This window comes from Ammodytes marinus (assembly GCF_949987685.1).
Source record: "Ammodytes marinus genome assembly, chromosome: 14".
Lineage (NCBI taxonomy): Eukaryota > Metazoa > Chordata > Actinopteri > Uranoscopiformes > Ammodytidae > Ammodytes > Ammodytes marinus.
The window spans coordinates 1467064-1484412 of NC_137218.1; the positions used below are offsets into that span (position 1 = coordinate 1467064).

At 43.3% G+C, this 17349-nt stretch overlaps 4 protein-coding genes across 4 annotated transcripts in view; 1 reads left to right on the plus strand and 3 right to left on the minus strand.

The window, feature by feature from the left end:
* Nucleotides 1-17349, plus strand: part of LOC307260694 (uncharacterized protein) — a 70192-nt gene that overhangs the window by 49955 nt on the left and 2888 nt on the right. The window lies entirely within an intron of this gene.
* Nucleotides 527-1510, minus strand: LOC307260554 (odorant receptor 131-2-like; the record flags this gene model as incomplete). Its single annotated transcript, XM_080040828.1, has 1 exon — nt 527-1510. One exon carries the CDS (start codon nt 1508-1510, stop codon nt 527-529), a length of 984 nt encoding a protein of 327 aa, XP_079896954.1.
* Nucleotides 4987-5955, minus strand: LOC307260555 (odorant receptor 131-2-like; the record flags this gene model as incomplete). Its single annotated transcript, XM_080040829.1, has 1 exon — nt 4987-5955. The coding sequence occupies one exon, from the start codon at nt 5953-5955 to the stop codon at nt 4987-4989; it is 969 nt and encodes a 322-aa protein (XP_079896955.1).
* Nucleotides 8090-12267, minus strand: LOC307260556 (odorant receptor 131-2-like; the record flags this gene model as incomplete). Its single annotated transcript, XM_080040830.1, has 4 exons — nt 8090-8198; nt 8301-8415; nt 10062-10342; nt 11300-12267. The coding sequence occupies 4 exons, from the start codon at nt 12265-12267 to the stop codon at nt 8090-8092; spliced, it is 1473 nt and encodes a 490-aa protein (XP_079896956.1).

Here is a 17349-nt window from a genome sequence, read left to right on the forward strand (position 1 = left end):
GACCAGAGTTCATTGGTGGCTTAGTTGCAGAAAAAAAGAAAGAGTAAAGACATATCTATGAGTTATACATTTCCACCTCAAATTGAGTTTTTGCGGAGCTTTAGCTCCCCCCAGTGGGCAGCAGAGTGAACAGGTGCCTTCAGGGTGGGATGAGTCTCTGATGATGGTTGTAGCTTGACGGAGGCCCCGTGTTCTGTAAATGTCCTGTGGTGTTGGTAACTGAGGGCCGATGATTGTTTGAGTTGATTTTATTCCTCTCTGAGGAGCATTTCTGTCTGCTGCAGTACAGCTAACAAACTACACCAGCATGCCATAGGTGATCATGCTTTCAATGAAACAGTTATAGAAAGAAAGGAGAAGCCATTGTGACAAGTCCATTATTTTCAGTGACCTGAGGAGAGAAATCCTTTTGAAAAAAATTGTGATTACAGTTGTTGCTTGTTGTCAGATTGCCAGGCCTCTGCAGCTGGATTTCAAGAAACTAATACATAACTACAGATCAGTGCAAACAGAGTTTAACAAACGTTTAGGTAGATACATGCTTTCCATGTATTTTGCGAGATTTGAGCCTTTGCTGGGATAAGAGTGTCAGTCGACAACATAAATAGTGCAAAAGGATGGGTCTGATAATCTGGTCTCTGAGTCCATAGATAAGAGCACTGAGACACCTGGGGAGAATGACAATAAGCACATACAAAACATTCAAGACACGAAGCAGTAATATCATTGGAAGAATTTTTGAGACCGCTACAAGTATAGGATTTAGAATAAATGAGGAGAGACTGAGGCCAAGCTGTACCAGATGCAGCAGCAGTGTGTTACGAGCCTTTTCCACCGAAGCTTTGTCTGTGGAAGCTTTTCTGGCTGCTACCATCACACTTATGAAGGAGAAAGAGATTGTTATGCCTGCTGATATGAACAGAAAACAATTGTAGGCTACATCATAATCGTGAGACAATTTCCCCTGAAAGAAAGCTGGTATGCTACAAAAGCTTTTCATCTGCAGTCTCCCCAGCTCTTCAAATTGGGATTGTAAAAGCAAAATAAGTCGAATTAGGACATTTAGAAAACAAAAAGCCCAAACCACAATGATCGATTGTCCTGTGTATCTGATGGTGATGACAGTAGCGTGCCTCAGTGGGTAGCACACAGCTACATATCTCTCCAGAGACATTACCACCAGTGTGAGAGGAGACACTTGAGTTAAGACATTGCCTACCATTACCAGAACACCACAGACTGGGTACGTTAATATCATCCTAGAAGTAGACAATATGTACAGCAACTGACTCAATGCCATCTGCAAAGTGTCAGCAAGAAGGAGGTTAAACAGGAGAATGTAACGAGAGGTTTCACGAAAAACATGTTTACTTCTCAGGGTGAATAACATGATGATATTAATGCAGAGAAATATACAGCATGTTAGAGTAGTCAGAGTGGAAAGTATTTCTCTCTCCAGTAACCCCAGTCCAACGGTTATGTAGGACTGATATTGAGTTGTATTTGACATCTCAGAGAAGCATTCAAGACACAAGAAATATAAACCTGTTGATGTAAGAACACAAAAGCACAGTACATATCTTTCTATGTGTAATGTAAGAACAATGACATGAAATGGAAACGTCTTTAAAGCACAAATCACCATTGAGTTACATTCAAAACCCCAAATCAATCCACAAACATTTCCCCTTTGCAGATAATAAGCAGCGTACAGTCTGTCCATGTAAGAGCAGCTGGTCTGCAGGCTTTGCCTTCCGTCACATACTGTATATCAGCTGTGACCTACACCATGTTCACGTGACACCAACACGTCAGCATGGTTACCAGCTTGGTAACAGGTGATGTAATGCGTCTTTCATCATTTCCCCAATGACAAAGTCTCAGACAGAACAAACTTACTGTGTAAGTCAGTAAACTTTATCAAGTACAAAAAAAGCCTTTGTAAATATATTGCCAACGTATTTGATGATTTACTTGGTTGATGTCAGAATTAAAGGGGGAAGAAAAGCAGAAGCTTTATTCCCCTTTTGTCTTAAACTTAGATATTGGGTTGTTGGTCCTGAGCAGTCTTAGTCTACCGCCTTGCGGTGTTATTCCTCTGAGAGGCATACAATTGCTTCACGGTGAATGTACAGTGGTCGTAGGCAATGCTTTAAAGAAGGTAAAGCACCCAGTGTTAAAGAGGCTCAGCGATTGAAACGGACCTGGCCGTATTGCGGGCATGAACCTATCAGGAGCTGATCATGCTCGAGCTAATTGATTGACAGCTGAGCCGCAAAGGGCAGAAGAGGAGAGAAAGAAAGGCAACAGAGCAGACATATTGTACTCACAATAAGCAAGGACATAGTGACCTTGATCTTTGACCTTCAAAATGTAATCAGTTTATCTAAGAATGTCTGTTAGCAAAGGGGAGGGCGGCCCCCTGGGGACATCAGCTCCTGGTGAACAGGGCTGCAGGACTGTAGGGGTGTAACGATACACGTATTTGTACCGTACCGTGACGGTACAGGCACGTATTTGGTGTTACAGAGGTGGACCGTGGTCCGCATGTGGAGTACATAACGTTATTATATGGCGAATGTTCAGGCTTGTTTTGCGGTGTGGAGTTCCCCCCGGACCATTTAGCCTCCGGCTTGGCTCGCACGTGCGCAGTAGCAGCCAGCGATTGAGAGTCTATTATCTCCATGGTGAGCATGAGGGTCAGGCAGTGTTAGCAACTTAGCCGCTATATTCAGCGACTTTTCAGACCCCTCTGGCGACTCTTTTATAAAAAAAAAGCCACTAGCGACCAATCTAGCTACTTTTTCTGGTGTTATTGGTGACTTTTGGAGACCCTGTCGCGGCAGCGGGTGCCTCAACGGCCACTCACCCCGTCCCAGAGCACTGACAGGCGGCCGAGTCCTCACGCAGCAGTCCCTCCCAGCTGCAGTCAGAGCAAGAGATACACACCTCTCCGCTCTAGTGTTCCGTTTGCATCACTATTAGCAGTTGTAGTAGCAGCGTCCCCCCCCCCTTTTACAGTCTATGAGTAGTGCAAATCAAAATGTTATACAGTGCTTTCGAACAGAGAGCGAACTGCATGACGAAAGACAACAGGAAACCAGAGCTCGCAGGCGCCCCCCTGTCATTCAAATCCCGTTTGAGGGATAACTTCGGATTCCAGGTGAATTATGAAAACAGTGATAGACGTGTGAAACAATGTCGGCACACAGGTTATTGTTTCACCGCGATCGCTTATGTAGGAGGCAACACGTCGAACATGCATACGCTTTTGAAAAGGCACCATCCAGCTGTTTGGCTACTATCACCATTACTGTGAAGAAAAACGAGCTGGGCAAAACCCAGGCATTATTTTCTTTTTTATACTGAATATAAACAAGCTGTCATTTAATTAATGCTGCAGTAGCACTTTTATTTGATAATTTTTATATTTATAAGAGCACTTTAGAGTTTAAGAGAGCTGCAGCAATATTTTCTTTTTTTAAAGTCAAAAAGACCCTTAAAGTTGACATACCCTTTGTTTACACCAGCTTACAGAGCCTGCTGAGCATTAACACTATATTTTTTCATTGCAATTTTAAAATGCTGCACCTACACTAGTATTTTATTTATTGGAGAATTGCAGCAGTATTTTTATATTTGTTATGCATTTTAGTTGTATGTTACATACTGTCAGCTAGTTACTGACAGCTAAAGCTGTTCATTCTCCGTTAACTATGAACCGTACCGTACTGTACCATACCGAGACTTCAAAACCGAGGTACGTACCGAACTGTGACTTGAGTGTACCGTTACACCCCTACAGGACTGGAATGAATGTTGGATCTTTGGGTCGGACTGAAGGACTTGACCAGAGGCTTGGTGGCACCCGGCTCAGACGACGGGAAGCTTTAGGACGGGCAATCAGAGTCAGTGGGGGGCTTGAAGGAAGAGTCACATAAGAGACCATAACAAAAGGGTCTCTGGGGAGTTAGGAAGCAGATTCTCCTTATGATGATGGAAGCCACGACCACAAACATTCTGTCTATGGCCTCCATGAGATCCTGTTTGAATGGCCAGGCATTTAACCTCTCATGGCGTCTGCTAGATTCCAGGGTTCTGGCTAGCCACAGCAGAGCAAGCAGGCGGTTGACTAGCAGCAGAAGGACAGGCAGACGTCGTAGACCCACGACCCCCAGGCTGATAGACCAATTGGGTTCATCCCCTGCTGCCTGCACTTCACACCATAACATACCATTGACTCAGCAAACACTCAACTGCCTGACTTTCACCTTAAAGACTGACAACTTGATGAAGGCCTTTGTCATCTTCTAGGAGGACGACTGTGAATTTGTCCATACGGTGGTATTTAACTAATTTTATCCCAATTACTTCCCCTAATTTCTAATGGCCCTGTCACGCTAGTATAAACAACAGGATAAACAGGCTGCACCTTCAACAAAATCCTTCAATTCATTATTAGCTTTAACTTGTTGGCAGAATGACAACTTTGACAGGCTTCTATATGTCTTTCTGTATGTCTTGAAAACTATAGGTAGTTTTCAAGACATACAGAAAAAACTACAGATGAGAATCGCAATTGGTTTTATTGCCATGTACGTTCACACATAAACGAAATTTGCTGTGGTCAGAGCGTTGTTATTCTCTAGAAATACGCTACCGGTAAAACATTTTTAGAACACCTACATTTTTCCAGTTTGTATTGCAATTTATTTAGTTAATGTTTCAATGTGCCCTGAAATTAAAAATAATCCATCTAATCTATCAATATTATTTTAACAATGAATTAATCTACTACTTGCTGCAAGTCTTTATTGTCCAAATAATGCTTAAGAGGGAGTAGTAACACAGTCTGTTCCAACACTGCTTTTATGCAGACAGAGGGTTTGACAGTCATCAACTAACATTGCTACACCTGTACAAATTGTTTGCATCAACTTTCAAGGCTTAATTTACTTCCATGAGTTGAACAAACAGTTAAAGAGATTAATTTATTGCATGGATCTTTTGAGGCTTTTGCTGGTAAAATATCTTCAGTCTACAGCATAAATAGTGCAAAAGGATGGGTTTGATAGTCTGGTCTCTGAGTCCATAGATGAGAGCACTGAGACACCTGGGGAGAATGATCATGAGCACATACAAAACATTCACGACAGGGAGGAGTACGTTCAACGTGACAATTTTTGAGATGGCTAAAAGTATTGGGTTGTGCACTGTTGAGGCGAGACTGAGGCCAAGCTGTACCATATGTAGCAGCAGTGTGTTACGAGCCTTTTGCACCGAAGCTTTGTCTGTGGAAGCTTTTCTGGCTGCTACCATCACACTGATGAAGGAGAAAGAGATTGTTGTGCCTGCTGATATGAAAAGAAAACAAGTGTAGGCTCTTTCATAATCATGAGACACTTGCCCAAGAACAATGGAAAGTGTACTACAATAGCTCTTCATCTGCATGCTCTCCAGCTCTTCAAATGGGAATTCTAATAGCAAAATAACATCAATTAGGACATTTAGAAAACAAAAAGCCCAAACCACAATGATCGCCAGTACTGTGTTCCTTAAGGTGATGACAGTAGCGTGCCTCAGTGGGTAGCACACAGCTACATATCTCTCCAAAGACATTACCATCAGTGTGAGAGGAGACACTTGACTTATGAGAATAACAAACATTACCAGAACACCACAGACAGGATATGTTAACATCATCCTAGAAGTAGACAATAAGTACAGTAACTGACTCAATGCCATCTGCAAAGTGTCAGCAAGAAGGAGGTTAAACAGGAGAATGTAACGAGAGGTTTCACGAAAAACCTGTTTACTTCTCAAGGTGAATAACATGATGATATTGATGCAGAAAAATATACAGCATGTTAGAGTAGTCAGAGTGGAAAGTATTGCTCTTTCCAGTAACCCCAGTCCAACAGTTATGTTGGACTGATATTGAGTTGTATTTGACATCTCAGAGAAGCATTCAAGACACAAGAAATATAAACCTGTTGATGTAAGAACACAAAAGCACAATACATATCTTCCTATGTGCAATGTAAGAACAATGACATGAAATGGAAACATCTTTAAAGCACAAATCACCGTTGAGTTACATTCAAAACCCCAAATCAATCCACAAATATTTCCCCTGTGCAGATAGTAAGCAGCGTACAGTCTGTCCATGTAAGAGCAGCTGGTCTGCAGGCTTTGCCTTCCGTCACATACTGTATATCAGCTCTGACCTACACCATGTTCACGTGACACCAACACGTCAGCATGGTTACTAGCTTGGTAACAGGTGATGTAATGCGTCTTTCATAATTTCCCTTATGACAAAGTCTTAGACAGAACAAACTTACTGTGTAAGTCAGTAAACTTTATCAAGTTAAAAAAAAAGCCTTTGTAAATTCATTTGCGACGTATTCGATGTCAGAATAAGCGGGGGAAGAAAAGTAGAAGCTTTATTCCCCTTTTGTCTTAAACTTAGATATTGGGTTGTTGGTTCTGAGCAGTCACAAGCCCCTTTTACACAGAGATTGCGGCATATTGACGGAACAACATCACTCCAATATGCCGGCTTTGCTTGCTTCTGTGTTATTTACACAGAACCAAGCAACGCCAGCCTGCTGGCGCATCAGTAGTCCCTTTTACACAGCGCTCCGGAATGAAAGAGGTGCTTGTAAACAGCGTCAGGTGTGACGTAAACATTAAGCGCCGCGCCGGTCAGCTGCTTTACAACAACAACAATGGCCGGTGAATTGAGAGCAGAAGTGCTGGAGCTTGCAGTAAGAGGGCCGTATTTTACTGTCCCCACGATGTGCCAGTTGATCTCGCTACGCGCTGAGTCCAACATCACTGGGACAGTTAACCAAACTGACTAAATCAATCCGACCGCTTCACCTCTGTGTGTGTGTGTGTGTGTGACAGGTTGGTTGTGAGCGAGTCTCTTTGTGAGGGCAGCGATCTGCCAATCAGACATACACATACACACAGTGTGTGAAGTCACGTTACTGTAGACAGAAATAAAGTGTGGATATACGCTCAGACTTAGGATAATAATAGCGGCGGCGGAATGTGTTAGCAAAACAGTAGCTGTGGCTAACAGCTGAGCCCGAGCCTTCAGTCAGCTGAAGCAGACAGTCTAGCGGGGCGAGCAGACTATTCCCCCGTTACTAGGTCGACCTTCAAGCTGAACAAGAGCCCTCCGCTGCGCGTCGGGCTCCTGCTTCAGCTTGTCGGTCTTTATTTCTAGAAAGTGACCCGTTCGCTATACTTTATCCCTTACTTAGCCTAGCCTAGCTTTCCATTGTACAACTTCTCCTGGGCAGAAATAGACTCATACACTCTGCAAAATGAAGCGCGGGGGTTTGGATTGAGCAACGGACTTTATGATCAGCTAGATTATACACCGTTCCTTTTATTTGGTGATTTTTACGGGACATCAGGCCGCCGTGGTTAATGTTAAACACACGTCCTTCAACTGCTAACATGGTCGCATGTTTAGAACGTAGACTATGGAACGTCAAACGCCCCCCTGTTCCGCAACAACAAGCTGGAGCATTTAAACAGAGAGGCGGAACTGATCGTGTCGGGAATCTTACTACCCCCCGAGGTAGTAAAATTCCCGGAACGATCACTCGCACCTTTCTTCCCTCGTTCCGCAACTGTCGCATTTACACAGCTGGGGGGAGGGCCGAAAGGCCGGCATATTCCCGGCTTTCACTGGCTGTGTAAAAGGGGCTTTAGTCTACCGCCTTGCGGTGTTATTCCTCCGAGAGGCATACAATTGCTTCACGGTGAATGTACAGTGGTCGTAGGCAATGCTTTAAAGAAGGTAAAGCACCCAGTGTTAAAGAGGCTCAGCGATTGAAACGGACCTGGCCGTATTGCGGGCATGAACCTATCAGGAGCTGATCATGCTCGAGCTAATTGATTGACAGCTGAGCCGCAAAGGGCAGATGAGGAGAGAAAGAAAGGCAACAGAGCAGACATATTGTGCTCACAATAAGCAAGGACATAGTGACCTTGACCTTTGACCTTCAAAACGTAATCAGTTTATCTAAGAATGTCTGTTAGCAAAGGGGAGGGCGGCCCCCTGGGGACATCAGCTCCTGGTGAACAGGGCTGCAGGACTGGAATGAATGTTGGATCTTGGGGTCGGACTGAAGGACTTGACCAGAGGCTGGGTGGCGCCCGGCTCAGACAACGGGAAGCTTTAGGACGGAAGGAAGAGTCACATAAGAGACCATAACAAGGGTCTCTTGGGAGTTAGGAAGCAGATTCTCCTTATGATGATGGGAGCCACGACCACAAACATTCTGTCTATGGCCTCCATGAAATCCTGTTTGAATGGCCAGGCATTTAACCTCTCATGGCGCCTGTTGGATTCCAGGGTTCTGGCTAGCCACAGCAGAGCAAGCAGGCGGTTGACTAGCAGCAGAAGGACAGGCAGAAGGCGTAGACCCACGACCCCCAGGCTGATAGACCAATTGGGTTCATCCCCTGCTGCCTGCACTTCCCACCATAACATACCATTGACTCAGCAAACACTCAACTGCCTGACTTTCACCTTAAAGACTGACAACTTGATGAAGGCCTTTGTCATCTTCTAGGAGGACGACTGTGAATTTGTCCATACGGTGGTATTTAACTAATTTTATCCCAATTACTTCCCCTAATTTCTAATGGCCCTGTCACGCTGGTATAAACAACAGGATAAACAGGCTGCACCTTCAACAAAATCCTTCAATTCATTATTAGCTTTAACTTGTTGGCAGAATGACAACTTTGACAGGCTTCTATAGGTAGTTTTCAAGACATACAGAAAAAACTACAGATGAGAATCGGAATTAGTTTTATTGCCTTGTACGTTCACACATAAACGGAATTTGCTGTGGTCAGAGCGTTGTTGTTCTCTAGAAATACGCTACCGGTAAAACATTTTTAGAACACCTACTTTTTTCCAGTTTGTATTGCAATTTATTTAGTTAATGTTTCAATGTGCCCTGAAATTAAAATAATCCATCTAATCTATCAATCTTATTTTAACAATGATATCCATTAATAATAATAAAAAAACGTGTTTGTTTATTCGGATATATGGAAGAAAAAATATGACAGGAAAAAGTTTCAAAGTTCTCAAAAGCGATGTTTAATGAAGTGATATCACAGAACAGGTGATGCAAGCAATTTTGACAGGACAAAAAAGTGAAGTTCTTTCTCTACAGCAGAGTCTTTTAACATATCTTGACAATGTTTATTGATTGGTTGAACTCGTTGCCATGCGTTTTCTCTGACCAATCCTGACCTCGTCGTCTTTTCCCGAAAAGTGAAACTATGCTCCTAACCTTGGCTATTTACTTCTTATCTATGATAATTGGGATGAGTCAGGTCTGTACCATCCACCAAACTTTCTTCTAAGGCCTGAGACTTTCCCCCTTTCTCCACTCCCTGCTCTGTACTGAAATGAGAACATTTAGGTCACGTTATAATTGTATTTGATTATTAGTTGAGTATATAAGAGTAATGTAATATTAATGTGGGGGGCATAATATCATACAAATTAGAGTTATTTTTCTAACACCATCTACTACTTGCTGCAGGTCTATATTGTCCAAATAATGCTTAAGAGGGTGTAGTGACACAGGCTGTTCCAACACTGCTTTTATGCTGACAGAGGGTTTGACAGTCATCAACTAACATTGCTACACCTGTACACATTGTTTGCATCAACTTTCAAGGCTTCATTTATGTCCATTGCTGCATAAAAACTGTTTACCCACTACTTGTTTTTCCTTGGAAAAGGCCTTATGGACATTTGACATTTACACTATTTTGACATTTCAGCTCATTCACTGGATTGATCTGCTTCAATGTCAATAATGCTGGAACAATGGGGCTGTTGTAACACTTTTTACCGGTGGTGTTTATTTAATCTCTAGGCAAATATTTTCTCAATTTATGTCTTGCTCTATTAAAAATGTCTGAGGACATCATGAGCTGAACACACAGATAAAGAGGTTAATTTATTGCATGTATCTTTTGAAGCTTTTGCTGGGTCAGAATCTTCAGTCTACAGCATAAATAGTGCAAAAGGATGGGTCTGATAGTCTGGTCTCTGAGTCCATAGATGAGAGCACTGAGACACCTGGGGAGAATGATCATGAGCACATACAAAACATTCACGACAGGCATGAGTACGTTCAGTGGGACAATTGTTGCGACGGCTACAACTATTGGGTTGTGCACTGTTGAGGCAAGACTGAGGCCAAGCTGTACCATATGTAGCAGCAGTGTGTTTCGAGCCTTTTGCACTGAAGCTTTGTCAGTGGAAGCTTTTCTGGCTGCTACCATCACACTGATAAAGGAGAAAGAGATTGTTATGCCTGCTGATATGAACAGAAAACATGTGTAGGCTCTTTCATAATCATGAAACAATTGCCCAAGATCAATGGAAAGTATACTACAAAAGCGTGTCATCTGCAGGACACAGACATTTACATCTGTAGTGTAGCGTTATTATTGATTAGCCTCGGGTGTACTGTGGAGTGGGTAAGACTGTTTTAGTAGCAGCTCTGCTTGACCCCAATCCCGTGCGCTAGCCTAGCACGAGCAAACTCTGCAACTAGAAGGACTGAATGAAATGTGTTGAAAACTGTCTCCAATGATAAATAACACTCAGGCTAACTTGGGAATCAGGCCCTATGTCCAAAATTCCAAACTATCCCTTTAAGTAAATAGACATACAAGACTGAATAAATTAGTGTAAAAACATACAGCACATCGCAGCACTATTGCATGAGCCCTGGAGTTAAGTTCTCTATTGGCAGTAGGATAAAAACTGTTCTTGAATCTTCAAGTGCGAGTTTTTGCGGAGCTTTAGCTCCCCCCAGTGGGCAGCAGAGTGGACAGGTGCCTTCAGGGTGGGATGAGTCTCTGATGATGGTTGTAGCTTGACGGAGGCCCCGTGTTCTGTAAATGTCCTGTGGTGTTGGTAACTGAGGGCCGATGATTGTTTGAGTTGATTTTATTCCTCTCTGAGGAGCATTTCTGTCTGCTGCAGTACAGCTAACAAACTACACCAGCATGCCATAGGTGATAATGCTTTAAATGGAACAGTTATAGAAAGAAAGGAGAAGCCATTGTGACGAGTCCATTATTTTCCTGAGGAGAGAAATCCTTTTGAAAAAAATTGCGATTACAGTTGTTGCTTGTTGTCAGATTGCCAGGCCTCTGCAGCTGGATTTCAAGAAACTAATACATAACTACAGATCAGTGCAAACAGAGTTTAACAAACATTTAGGTAGATACATGCTTTCCATGTATTTTGCGAGATTTGAGCCTTTGCTGGGATAAGAGTGTCAGTCGACAACATAAATAGTGCAAAAGGATGGGTCTGATAATCTGGTCTCTGAGTCCATAGATAAGAGCACTGAGACATCTGGGGAGAATGACAATAAGCACATACAAAACATTCATGACACGAAGCAGTAATATCATTGGAAGAATTTTTGAGACCGCTACAAGTATAGGATTTTGAATAAATGAGGAGAGACTGAGGCCAAGCTGTACCAGATGCAGCAGCAGTGTGTTACGAGCCTTTTGCACCAAAGCTTTGTCTGTGGAAGCTTTTCTGGCTGCTACCATCACACTTATGAAGGAGAAAGAGATTGTTATGCCTGCTGATATGAACAGAAAACAATTGTAGGCTACATCATAATCGTGAGACAATTTCCCCTGAAAGAAAGCTGGTATGCTACAAAAGCTTTTCATCTGCAGTCTCTCCAGCTCTTCAAATTGGGATTGTAAAAGCAAAATAAGTCGAATTAGGACATTTAGAAAACAAAAAGCCCAAACCACAATGATCGATTGTCCTGTGTATCTGATGGTGATGACAGTAGCGTGCCTCAGTGGGTAGCACACAGCTACATATCTCTCCAGAGACATTACCACCAGTGTGAGAGGAGACACTTGAGTTAAGACATTGCCTACCATTACCAGAACACCACAGACTGGGTACGTTAATATCATCCTAGAAGTAGACAATATGTACAGCAACTGACTCAATGCCATCTGCAAAGTGTCAGCAAGAAGGAGGTTAAACAGGAGAATGTAACGAGAGGTTTCACGAAAAACATGTTTACTTCTCAGGGTGAATAACATGATGATATTAATGCAGAGAAATATACAGCATGTTAGAGTAGTCAGAGTGGAAAGTATTTCTCTCTCCAGTAACCCCAATCTAACAGTTATGTTGGATTGATATTGAGTTGTATTTGACATCTCAGAGAAGCATTCAAGACACAAGAAATATAAACCTGTTGATGTAAGAACACAAAAGCACAATACATATCTTTCTATGTGTAATGTAAGAACAATGACATGAAATGGAAACGTCTTTAAAGCACAAATCACCATTGAGTTACATTCAAAACCCCAAATCAATCCACAAACATTTTCCCTTTGCAGATAATAAGCAGCGTACAGTCTGTCCATGTAAGAGCAGCTGGTCTGCAGGCTTTGCCTTCCGTCACATACTGTATATCAGCTCTGACCTACACCATGTTCACGTGACACCAACACGTCAGCATGGTTACCAGCTTGGTAACAGGTGATGTAATGCGTCTTTCATCATTTCCCCAATGACAAAGTCTCAGACAGAACAAACTTACTGTGTAAGTCAGTAAACTTTATCAAGTACAAAAAAAGCCTTTGTAAATATATTGCCAACGTATTTGATGATTTACTTGGTTGATGTCAGAATTAAAGGGGGAAGAAAAGCAGAAGCTTTATTCCCCTTTTGTCTTAGACTTAGATATTGGGTTGTTGGTCCTGAGCAGTCTTAGTCTACCGCCTTGCGGTGTTATTCCTCTGAGAGGCATACAATTGCTTTACGGTGAATGTACAGTGGTCGTAGGCAATGCTTTAAAGAAGGTAAAGCACCCAGTGTTAAAGAGGCTCAGCGATTGAAACGGACCTGGCCGTATTGCGGGCATGAACCTATCAGGAGCTGATCATGCTCGAGCTAATTGATTGACAGCGGAGCCGCAAAGGGCAGATGAGGAGAGAAAGAAAGGCAACAGAGCAGACATATTGTGCTCACAATAAGCAAGGACATAGTGACCTTGATCTTTGACCTTCAAAATGTAATCAGTTTATCTAAGAATGTCTGTTACCAAAGGGGAGGGCGGCCCCCTGGGGACATCAGCTCCTGGTGAACAGGGCTGTAGGGGTGTAACGATACACGTATTTGTACCGTGCGGTGTGGAACTTAAAACTTGTCGTCGGAGTTCCCCCCGGACCATTTAGCCTCCGGCTTGGCTCGCACGTGCGCAGTAGCAGCCAGCTATTGAGAGTCTATTATCTCCATGGTGAGCATGAGGGTCAGGCAGTGTTAGCAACTTAGCCGCTATATTCAGCGACTTTTCAGACCCCTCTGGCGACTCTTTTATAAAAAAAAAGCCACTAGCGACCAATCTAGCTACTTTTTCTGGTGTTGTTGGTGACTTTTGGAGACCCTGTCGCTACAGCATGTATCGCTCTTAACATTTCTAAACGGGCAGCGGGTGCCTCAACGGCCACTCACCCCGTCCCAGAGCACTGACAGGCGGCCGAGTCCTCACGCAGCAGTCCCTCCCAGCTGCAGTCAGAGCAAGAGATACACACCTCTCCGCTCTAGTGTTCCGTTTGCATCACTATTAGCAGTTGTAGTAGCAGCGTCCCCCCCCCCATCTTTTACAGTCTATGAGTTGTGCAAATCAAAATGTTATACAGTGCTTTCGAACAGAGAGCGAACTGCATGACGAAAGACAACAGGAAACCAGAGCTCGCAGGCGCCCCCCTGTCATTCAAATCCCGTTTGAGGGATAACTTCGGATTCCAGGTGAATTATGAAAACAGTGATAGACGTGTGAAACAATGTCGGCACACAGGTTATTGTTTCACCGCGATCGCTTATGTAGGAGGCAACACGTCGACCATGCATACGCTTTTGAAAAGGCACCATCCAGCTGTTTGGCTACTATCACCATTACTGTGAAGAAAAACGAGCTGGGCAAAACCCAGGCATTATTTTCTTTTTTATACTGAATATAAACAAGCTGTCATTTAATTAATGCTGCAGTAGCACTTTTATTTGATCATTTTTATAAAAGAGCACTTTAGAGTTTAAGAGAGCTGCAGCAATATTTTCTTTTTTTAAAGTCAAAAAGACCCTTAAAGTTGACATACCCTTTGTTTACACCAGCTTACAGAGCCTGCTGAGCATTAACACTATATTTTTTCATTGCAATTTTAAAATGCTGCACCTACACTAGTATTTTATTTATTGGAGAATTGCAGCAGTATTTTTATATTTGTTATGCATTTTATTTGTATGTTACATACTGTCAGCTAGTTACTGACAGCTAAAGCTGTTCATTCTCCGTTAACTATGAACCGTACCGTACTGTACCATACCGAGACTTCAAAACTGAGGTACGTACCGAAACGTGACTTGAGTGTACCGTTACACCCCTACAGGACTGGAATGAATGTTGGATCTTTGGGTCGGACTGAAGGACTTGACCAGAGGCTTGGTGGCACCCGGCTCAGACGACGGGAAGCTTTAGGACGGGCAATCAGAGTCAGTGGGGGGCTTGAAGGAAGAGTCACATAAGAGACCATAACAAGGGTCTCTGGGGAGTTAGGAAGCAGATTCTCCTTATGATGATGGGAGCCACGACCACAAACATTCTGTCTATGGCCTCCATGAGATCCTGTTTGAATGGCCAGGCATTTAACCTCTCATGGCGCCTGCTGGATTCCAGGGTTCTGGCTAGCCACAGCAGAGCAAGCAGGCGGTTGACTAAAAGTACGGCCACACCAAACGCGTTGCGCGTGTAAGTCTACGCGAGTAAGGCGCCTAACCTGCCGCTTGATCATTTTGTGTCAAAATGGTTCTACACGCCTAGTCTCCCTCCCCATTTATTCCCCTAATCAACCATGGCTGCGATCAGACCCGACCCGACACAACAGCGTGCATGTCCGCACAAAAACAACAACAACAACACGGCCAACAACTGTGCCAAAAGACAAATAAACAGCAACTGAACAGCACAAATAGCCTAGCATTAAAACAGCATTGCATATTCACGCTGCTCGGAAATGCACACAAACATCAAGAGAAGAGAGCAACATGCCAAACACATTTACAGCAGCATTGAGTGCACGGCGGTACAACATTGTAGCCTACATTCCCCTACCTGGCTGTGACAGGGGGCCGTGGCTGGCGTAGATATAAACACTGGTGCTTCGCTGTACTTGTCGTGAAAGTTCCCCGGACTTAGCCGTCATGTTTGGGTTCATAATATGGAGGTGCTAGCCGCACACAACCGGGTGAGTTAACTAATGCTATCCGGCGCTAACTAGGTTTATCGGCTATAGCACAGCTCCGCACATATTCACTGAATTAACCAGGAAGCCCATTATCCTGGCTCACTTTCCCCACGTCTTCTAACCCCGAGCGGCTGTCATACAGCAACGGCCTCCCACAAATACATTTTCCTCCTCGGTGTTTCTCAGCCATTGTGTACACTGTCCTCCGACCGTGCCGATGTCCGTGACGTCGGGTCATTCTCCAAGCTGATTGGCTATCGCGGCTAAGCGTCACGCGTAGGAGTGTAAAAAGTAAAAAAGAAATTGAAATTTGCGCGTAGGTGCGCAAAAAGCCGCCTAACGCGCCGCTTTACCGCATGTAACGCATCTGCGCGCCTAAACCAATGGTTCCCTATGCAAAAATTACGATTTTTTTTACGCCTCTTCCGCGCGTAACGCATTAGCCTCGTTTGAGAAGGAGCCATCTAGCTCAGACCTGCGCAATTATGACGCGCGTCTTGCTGAGCGCACAGCATTATGGTTAGACTTTTTGTCCGACTTGCATCTGCGGGTGGCTGTGGCTCGGCTGCATGAGATTTTGAAGTCCCGCGGGACCAAGACGGACACAGACCTAGGAGCAGGTCGCTGCAGTTGAGTTCCAGGGGCTGCGGGAACAAAATGTTTGACGTTTGGAAACGTCTTGCTGACAGGCGGAGCTGAGCGCTAATTGGGAGTGTAAACCCCGTGCCTTTGATGCGTTTCCCAAATTGGTTACGCAAAAGTCTGACATCACCGCTCAAAATTAAATTACGATCCATTGTTTTTGATTTTAATTTATCATTAGGCCTACTCCATAGTGTATGCATTTAAGAAGACATATATTTAATCAGAGTTGAACCCTTGACAGAGAATTAATTTGGAAAGCAATAATTAGCATGCAGGTTTAACTCTCCTGTATAGATTTATTAAGTGAACACAAACTTGAGTTACATTAATTTGTGGTGAAGTGATATCTTTATACCATTGAGATTAAATCATAGCCTTATTTCCAGTGGTCTAAATGGTCTGGGGATTGTATGTTACGATCTAAATGGTCTGGGGATTGTATGTTACATGTTAATAAAGTTCATCATAGCCATCTCTATAGTAATAATAAGGGATCTTTTATTAGACCTTTAACTTTCTTTAGGCCGATCATATTTGTTATATGAAGGGAGAAATATTAAACCACCTTTATTCGGATTTGTAAATTATTTATATCACTTACAAGTAGATTTTCTAGTAAAATAACAAGAAAGATAAAAATGTGTAGGGATTGGGGATATATCTTGTTTCTTGTTTTGAAAATGTCCCTCGCTTTTGAAGTATTTACTCCTTTTTGTTTTTTGTTCTGTTTCTAATCGGTTGTAGCATATGTAGCTCTCTTACGAATATTTTTCTAAAAGGCCTTCAAAATAATACTAGAAAACTAACTGCATCCGCAACAAGGACGCAACTTCCGACGGCACATGCAAGCCGACTCGGAGCTGTCCTGCTTCAGTCAGGCTTTTTCGTCACTCCCCCGACTGCACTCGGCTACTGTCGTCTACTTTCCAGACGAGCCGAAACTGGGGTCGAACGAGCCTATTTGGTGTGGCCGTACCTTAACAGCAGAAGGACAGGCAGAAGGCGTAGACCGACAACCCCCAGGCTGATAGACCTTATGCGTAGTTCGCCTGCTGCCTGCACTTCCCACCACAACTTACCAAACACTCAACTGCCTGACTTTCACCTTAAAGACTGACAACTTGTTGAAGGCCTTTGTCATCTTCTAGGAGGACGACTGTGAATTTGTCCATACGGTGGTATTTAACTTGTGGACATTTTATCCAAATAACACACTAGTCTAAACAACCGGATAAACCAGATGCACCTTTAACAAAATCTTTCAAATGAATAGCTTTAAATTGTTGGCAGAATGACAATTTCTAAAGGGTTCTATAGGTAGTTTTCAAGACATACAGAAAAAAC